The 9,009-nt window shown below is 37.3% G+C and overlaps 1 protein-coding gene across 1 annotated transcript; it reads left to right on the top strand.

The window, feature by feature from the left end:
• The first annotated feature begins 1,986 nt into the window (after positions 1–1,986).
• On the top strand, positions 1,987–3,165 carry LOC125191265 (6,7,8-trihydroxycoumarin synthase-like). The gene is made up of 2 exons (XM_048088780.1): positions 1,987–2,605; positions 2,696–3,165. The coding sequence occupies exons 1-2, from the start codon at positions 2,015–2,017 to the stop codon at positions 2,930–2,932; spliced, it is 828 nt and encodes a 275-aa protein (XP_047944737.1). The 5' UTR covers positions 1,987–2,014; the 3' UTR covers positions 2,933–3,165.
• Positions 3,166–9,009: the final 5,844 nt, after the last annotated feature.

Here is a 9,009-nt window from a genome sequence, read left to right as displayed (position 1 = left end):
AGTGCTGGGAAAATCCAGATGAGTTCTTTCCTGAGAGATTCTTGAATAGTGGAATAGACTATAAAGGGCAAGATTTCGGGCTCATTCCTTTTGGGTCGGGTCGAAGAATGTGCCCTGGGATGTCGATGGGATACTTGACAACCGAGCTTATGGTTGCGAATTTGGTGTATAGTTTTGATTGGGAATTGCCTAAAGGAGTTCTTGCACAAGATGTGGATACAGATGCAACGAAAGGACTTGCAGTGTTTAAGAAAAATCCCCTTCTACTTGTGCCTAAAAAATTTTAGGGTTTAGTATGTGTGCGTGTGGATTTTGTTTTTATCAAATAAATTGCATATGTTGCTTTTAATAAAAGTGCATGTGTGAAATCATTTTGCAGTGTTGTGATGTTATAATCGATGTCGAAGCCGACACAACCAAGAGAAAATGGAATATAAGTTCGTATTAACCCTAGTTTCCAAAGTCTCGATTTATTCTTGAAATAAAAGTTGGATCTCGAAAAGGTTTTTCCGTTGTGTTTATAGGCTCTAAAACTAAACCCTAAATTAACCGACTTAATACAAAAATATGAAAAATGGTAAAATATCGGATGCTGTAAATTGATGTTGTGTGAATTTTAAGGCATTCTGAGACACTGGAATTTTTCATGGAAAAACTGCATGTACAATTTAGAGAAATAACATTACCAAGTTACCAACACTATTCAATCAATGCCTTGAACTTTGCTTTTGAAATGCAAGTTATATTTTACACTGACATTATTATGATGTAAATTGCAAATTCGTCAAATTACATATACCAAGAGAGTAGAAATTTTACCATAGTAATCTTATTAATTAAATGTATATATACAACTATTTTTCACGATCCAAAAAATAGAAGAAAAATGTAAAAAATAGGAATAATGTCATAATTATATTCTCATTTTTTGTAAAAAAAAAAAAAGTGACACTCACAAAATAAATTAATATCGGAAAAAGAGGTACAGTTTCTTGTATCGCATGTACAAAATTTTCTCATAAATATGGTAATTATTCTAGTAAAATTGTTGTTATTACAATATCAATTTAGCCAATAATTGCATTCAGTGTAATCAAATAATAACTAATATAATATGATAATTGTGATAACTCGTCAACTACTCCGTATATAAAAAATATCAATACAATGACATGAGTATGTCAACTATGTTTTTGTGTTGACATTTTCATATTTATATTTAAATCTCAACATAAAAACATAGTTGACATATTCATGTCATTGTGTTGACATTTTAAACATATTGAATTGATGAAATTATAAGAGTGATTACACTAAGCTAGTTATTATCCTAACGCAACCCATGATTGCATAGTGTCGACGAACAAAACTTCCTTTTAACGACAAATCAATCACAATCTCTTTAGCACATAATAGTGTAATATTTGTTGGTTTGCATTATTTTAAAATCAATTCTTCTGCTAAACGTCATAACCATCAACTTTACAAATCTTATATTATGAATCCTGATTGAACAGTCCTACCAATATGCATATCAAATTTATAAAGGCTCAATCGTTATGAGGTACGTATACAATTAGCGTTATATTATTAAATTGTTCTGGAAATTATTGATCTTATTAATTTGTCCTTTCTTCTTCTATTTTATTTTCTATATTTGAAAAGGACAAGTCATGGTTGATCTATAGTTTACATGCAACTAAAAGAACATAACCGTGATGAAATTCGGATTTGTTCGTAATAATCCACGATTAAATTTTTTTGGTAAAGTTGTATCTGATATATTACATGTATGCGACCTGATTTTTTTGTTGTGACATAATTGCAAACAATCACTAATTCAACTATAAGTCATGTTTTTCGGACAATTGTCTAAAATATACTAACATATTATGTCACGCCATAGCTTTCTTCTCTACTATTTTCACTAATTTATAAATAAAACATTATAAATATAGGACCAAAACAACAAGTTCCATACCACCACTCATCCGTCAAACTATCATTCATCACAATGATACTACTACTATCCATAACTCTCCCTATAATCTTGATTTTCTACATCCTCCACAAAACCAAACCTCGGGCAGTAACCACTCTACCACCTGGCCCGCCGCCTTTGCCATTGATTGGAAACATCCACCAGCTCGGCAGGGCGGCCGAGCCACATATTTACCTCCACCACCTCTCGAAGAAATATGGCCCCATCATCCACATGAAGCTAGCCACTAGACCTCTCCTAGTAATATCCTCAGCCAAATTAGCCAAACAAGTATTGAAAACAGAAGATTTGACATTTTGCAGTAGACCTAATTTCCTAGGGCAGCAAAAGCTATCCTACAACAGCTCCGACGTTGCATTCACACCGTACAACGAACGATGGAAGGAGATACGAAAGATGTCACACATTCATCTATTAAGCAACAAAAAGGTTCAATCTTATCGCCATGTTCGCGAAGAGGAGATCTCTCGCATGATCACCGAGATCTCTTCTTCCACCTCCAAAGAAGTGAATTTGAGCGAGGTGGTCTTGTCCACCGGCATCCATATTCTATCCCGGATCACTTTTGGGAAGAGGTACGAGGAGGGAGGGTCGGGAACGAAGGTATTCCATCATATTCTTCGAGGGTTTGATGCTCTTGCAACCGCTTTCTTTGTGTCTGATTACTTTCCCGCGTTTGGTTTGGTGGATAAGATGAGTGGGAGAGTGAAGAGAGCTGATGTGATGTGTAAGGAGATGGATTCTTTCTATCAAGAGCTCATCGACGAGCACCTCGAATCGAAGAAGATGGAGGAGGAGGAAGAAGATATGCTTGCTGAGTTGATGAAGCTGAAAATCGATGATGAGTCTTCTAGTGGTCTCACTTTGGATAACATCAAAGCCCTTCTAATGGTAAGCTTGGTTTTTAAGTGTAGAGAAAGTCACTATTAACAGCAATAAAAAAATTACACTATAATTATAGCATTATGGTGAATACATAAAATTAGAGGTGGAGAAAAATGTCAAAATACCAATAAACTGAACTTATCGTACCAAAAATATAGATATTCGGTATGTTATATGGCACTCCCTTCGTCAGCCACCAAATGTCTCATTTTTTTTGTTTTTCGTCCATCTGCCAATAACTCTCTCATTTCACTTTTACTATTTTTGGCAAGTGGACTTCATATTCCACTGACTTACTCCCTTCACATATTATTATAAAACCAATATATATAAAAGTAGGGTCCATATTCCATTAACTTTTTCTACCAAATTTGTTTTTAAAGTCAAACAATTTCTTAAAACCCAAGCCAATAGAAAGGGGACATCTATTGATGGAATGAGGGAGTGTGCCATTTCGACACGGTATACCCTAGTGAAGACAGAAAAATCAATTAATCCAATCAAGAATAAAAGGCGGTTTGAAAGAACTAGATGAAAATTGGCATAAAAAAACAGGTAAGCAAACAAAGGATATAGTCTTTTGGTTTGCAAACAAAATAAAAGATAACAATAAATGTTTAGGTAGTTTAATTGTTGATCTTGTGTTTCTCTTGCCTTTTTAATTATGTAGCAGCCATCTACTCTCTTTCTCCTCCTTATTTTCGTGCCTTATGATGTAGAATTAGGAGAGATATCAGCTTTTAGAAGTCAAGTGAAAGGACCATTAGTTGTAGGCTTTTATCCATTGGTTTTACACCTTGGGTAATAGGGTTTAGGAGACAACAAGTACATGCTTTCTTTTCACTTTTGGCAGCCATTTAGATTAGATAATTTCTGCACTCCACATGCTTTTCATTTAAGCTTTAAGTCACATTAGTTAGGGCTTTAAAGTTCACCTTTTGAACATGTCACAATCCTAGTTTCTAGATTTCTTTAGTAGCTAACACTTAGTTTATCTTCCTTAGCTTTTAACTTAGTTCCTTTTGCTTCTGAACTTAGTAAAATTCGTGCTTGCTGCTTTGTTTTCATTTCCGAAATGTTCTTATTTTCGCCACTGCTAAGTTGCCCAGTTTACCAACTTGCCCAGTCTGCTTTCCAGTTTAAATGCTTTATTTTAATTGCATGTTATTTGCATGTTTAGTTCCCAATCTTAGCTTAAGTGTTATTTATATTTCGTAGTTCAGTTCCCACCCCCAATTTAGAGCGTGGCGGCATCGCCAAAACCTTTCTAAGTGTGGAAATACATAACGGATGCTACCGTTCCTCGTGGGTTCGACACCCTAACTTACCATATACTAATTAATAGTATTTTGGAAAGTGGGAACTTATAAATCTTGTTGAATAGGAAGGGACACGCGCCTACGACACGCGTGCAAAATCCCGACCTCTCAAATGGCGCCGTTGCCGGGGAACGGTGTTGTTGTCTTGTTATGTATTCCTACACTTATTGTATATAGTTTTTGACTTGTTTTTTTTGTTGTTGTTTTTTTCTCTTTTATTTTTAGGTTATGAGCAGGTCCTCTTCTCCAAGTTTGTTGTTCGATATTGGAGTTAAGTAGACACCGAAGAGGCTACGCAAGGAAGCTCGCTTGAGAGAACAAGTGGGTATTGGTTTCTCTGTCCTGGGCAGTTCATATAACTGCCAAGTTCAACATACTGCCCAGCTTGTCTAGTCAGAGAGTTTGGAGAAAACTGATGAGGAAATCAATTCAAGAGCCAATGACGAGAGTGGTGTGCCATTAAAGTGCAACATGGATCATTTCACAGATCCATACAATCTTGGATGGCATGATCATTCCAATTTTGTATGGACCGATCCGAATCAACAATATCAAGGTCCACCACCACAAGTAAATTACCAAGCTTTCCATGGATCAGATGTTAATCATGTTTATTGGTCTCCCGATCCAAGTGGATTCCCTCCGTGTTTTCAGCCACAAGAATTCGGCCAATATCAATCAAATCATCCGCCAATGCCACCAAAGTGCTTAGAAGAAATGATGGAGGATCTAATCACATCCCAACAACTCATGCAAAACAATTTGCAAGCCAATTACAATGTGGTGCATGAGATGCATGACGAACAATATGAGCAAATGATTAGTCTTGATCATCTTGCATGCCAAATGACACAATTGGCGACTTCCATCAATGATATGCGTGGGAATGGTGGAGGAATTCCGGCTCAAGTGCAACCACCAAGGAAGGAGACCTTTAATCAGATTCTCTTTAGGTCCGGGAAAGAGTTGAAAGCTTCATTCAACAATAACTCAAACAGCGGACTAGGGGAAACATTGGAACAGGGGCCCAGATTGCCCAGTGCAGCACACTGCCCAAGTCAGAACACTGCTTGGTTTGAAGATGAAGAGGATAGCGATGAGGAGATTGAAGAGAATATCATCATTCAACCTGATGGGCCTACACTCATGCCTTTGAGACCAGAAGCGGCCATCATGAAAGGGTGCAACCAATTGGAGCATGCAAAGTCTACCAGCAAGCTGCCCGATCCAGGCGAACTGCCCAGTCTGAGCGTAAAGGAGGAATTGGTGCCGTCAGAAGTTTGGTCACCAAAATTGGAGTTGAAGCTGCTGCCCACCAACCTCAAGCATGTCTTTGTTGGGGAAAGTGACATTCTCCCTGTTATCATCGATAGTGATATGGAAAATGGCCAAGGTGAGAAGTTGATCAAAGAGTTGAAAGGTCCCAACTTTCTTGAAGCTGAGTTTTTGCAAGATATGTATCCATTACCCTCCATTGAAGAAAAAGTTGAGCTTGAAGAACTTAGTGAATGCAAGTTGTTCAACACTCAAGGGCTTAGTGATGAGGAGATAGAAGTTGAAATCATGACTTGGTGCAAGAAGAGGGATCACACAAACCCGCCTGAGAGATGTAAGCTGCCCAACCCTATGGAAGTACCGAGTCAGAATGAGCTGCCCAACACGAGAGAAAAAGAAGAGTTGCTACCATTGGAGATTCATTTACCTAAATTGGAGCCAAATGCCATTCCTTCCGGCCTCAAATCTTTGGAAAAGAATGAGACCATTTCCATGATCAACAATAGGTGCCTAGACAAAACTCAAGAAAATGATTTGATCAAATCTTTGAAGAGGTATAAGGAGGTGGCCGGTTGGACTTCGGCCAACAACATCGTGAGTATAAGTCCCAATGTTAGCATGGTTTACATGAGTTCAGAGAAGGGTTCCAAACTCTACAGGGATCCTAAAAGGAAGTTGAATGCTTCTACTTGGAAGGATTGGAAAACAAGATTTGATGATCTATTTTTTGAAGAACACATGGAACCTGCCCAGTTTACTGAATTGGGCAGTCTGAATGCCATAGTTGATAAAGTAGCCAAAGCTGAAGGAGCCGCCAAGCCAACACATGAGCCTGGGATCAAAACCAAAGGAGGCAGCTGCACCAGCTCTAGCACCATCTGCCACATCAGCCCGTACCCCCCGCTTTGTGCGGGGGAGGTGATTTCTATCCATCCCTCTCTTTTAATTGTTGTATATATGTGTTATGTGTGTGATGTATGTGTTTGCTTTAAAGTGTTTGTAATTGTGGCCTTGTCGGCCTTGTTTTGTATATATTGTGGCCTTGCCGGCCTTCGTGATTGTTATGTGTTGTTAGTAATCTTTCTCTAAACACTTGGTCTACTTGCTCTCGAGCAAGCAATGCCCAAGTGTGAGGAGGTTGGATTCTTGTGTGTCGTTCTTAGTTTTTGAAGTTTTATGTGATTTGTTTCCTTTTCCAACATTTCAACCAAACTTGCTTGAGGGCAAGCAAGGTCTAAGTGTGAGGAGGGGGTTTGTTTTGTTGTTCGTTCGTGTTGTGTTGTGTTGTTTTTGTAAAGTGCGTGTTTTATCTTTTTCCCAAGCCTTGATGCATGATTTGGTAATGATCCCCCTATTGAATCGTAGCAAATAAAAGAAAAAAAAATTGACTTGTTGAATCGTATTAAAAAAAATGACTTGCTTTGTTTTGAAAAAATTTATTCAAGAACTTGTGGTTTTGATTGAATGAAGTTGAGTACGATGGAAATGTGAAGCACTATCACTTGCATAAAAACCCACAAATGGTAAGGTTCAAAGCCTCAAAGTAGAACACTTTCTACATGTGTTTCGAGCGTGGAATGACATTGCATTGCATGATAGTTGATATCGCTTGGTCACTATGGCATAGATAGAGGGCACTAGGAAAAGCCAAATTGAGCCTTATTCTTTGTGATTACATCAACCAAAAAGAGCTACCCCTAGTTGCCACTTTGAAACCTTGAGCCTACATTTCTTTCTAAGTTAGGAAATGGTTTCTCCCTCTTGTGCAAAATAAATGTGCTTAGTTGCTCCTACATGATCACCACCTTTTAAGAAAGAGATAGTAGTTGTAAACATCCAAAAATCTGCTACCCCCACCAAAAAAAAAAAAAAGAAAGAAAACAGTGGCTACCAAAAAAAAAAAGAAGAAGAAAAAGAAAAAAAAGGAGAAGAGAAGAAAAAGAAACAGCAAAAAAAAAAGAAGAAACAGAAAACAGAAAAAGAAGGAAAAAGAGGAAGGAAACAAAACAAAGAGAAAATGACAAGGAGAATGTGGGAAGGTAGATGGAAGCAGAAAAAGAAAAAGAAGAGGAAGAGGAAAAAAGAAAAATGAAAAAAGAAGAAGAAGGAAGTTAAATGCATCTCTAACTTTTGGTTTGATTGTGGGTGATTGTGTTTGGAGTTTCTAAGTATCCCTTTGGAGAATAAGCACAAGTTTTTGTTGTACTACACTCACTAGCTTAGGACCCCTAGGATCTAACCGACAATATTAAATGGTCCCAAGCCCCATTACATCCCGTAAAAGACCCTCTTGAGCTACATGTGATAAAGTGATATCTCCTTGATTGCATTTTCATTATTATTATTGAGAGAATTGTCCTTACATTTTGAGAGAGTCAGGGAGTGAATCTTTTGCTTGTGATATGTGCTTAACTATCTTGATGATACCGACGGTTGGAACCACATTGTTCGATGAAGAAAATTATGTTTTAAAAAAATTTTGTTTTAAAAATCTGTTTTGAGCTTGATTCTTGGGGTATCATTACACTTTTCATACAACTTGCTTGGTATGTCTTTCGTGTGTATTTTGAGTCGTTGTGTGTGTTTGTCTTGTAAACGTCTTGGTGTTTTGTGTTTGTTTAATTTAGTGTGTGTGTTTAGAAAGTAGGGGGGAGTGACTTAAACTAGCAATTGAGTGAAAAGTCCAACCACATACTTGGGACAAGTATGATCCAAGTGTGAGGAGGTTTGATAGGCTAGTTTTCGTCAATCGGATTTGATCACTTTTAGCACTTATAAGTTGAATATTTGCATGAGAAGATGCTATTTTGGCAGGGAATTGAGCATATGGTTTGGAGGAATTGTCGAAAGGCATTTGTAGTGGAGTGATGCAAAAAGGAGGCAAAAGTGCAAGAATTTGAAGAAAATCAGAGAAATGGCAAACTGCCCAAGCTGTCAGCTTGGCCAAGCTGGACCCGACGGGAAAACTGCATGGAGCCACTTGAGCATAAGTTCTTGTGTATTTATTGCTCTTGTTGTTTAGTTGTGTTTGTTAGCTAGTTGCTTAGTGCATTTAATTTTCATTTTCAATGTTATAATTTAGTTGTTAGCTTGAGTTTATATTACTTCTAAGTCTTATTTTCAGTTTATGTTCAAGTATTTTGAAGGAAAAGAAAGCACCAAAAAAAATATTTTAAGTTTAGTTCTTGTTTGAATGTTTAGGCTTTGGCTTGTTATTTAGCTCTAGTGTTTGTTGCTTTCTTGTTAGTTAAAACTCTTTTCAAGCTTTTAAATCAGTTTCTCTAAGCTCATTCCCTTGATTGTGTTTGAATTTGGTGCAAGAAAATGGAAGGGAAAAACGTGTATGCAAGATTGCCGGTTGATTTCGTGATTTTCGCCGTCTAGTCGGGGTCGATTTGTATGTTTTTGCATGGTTCATGTTGGTCTCGTTTTTCAGCATTTCTTTCACCATGTTTAAGTGTTGTTAAGCTTCTTTATCTTCTTCATTGAGCCTTTAATTTTCAGCTTTTAATTTGATGTTTTCTATGC

Source organism: Salvia hispanica, chromosome 5 (assembly GCF_023119035.1).
Source record: "Salvia hispanica cultivar TCC Black 2014 chromosome 5, UniMelb_Shisp_WGS_1.0, whole genome shotgun sequence".
Lineage (NCBI taxonomy): Eukaryota > Viridiplantae > Streptophyta > Magnoliopsida > Lamiales > Lamiaceae > Salvia > Salvia hispanica.
This window is presented reverse-complemented; position numbering and strand designations above follow the sequence as displayed.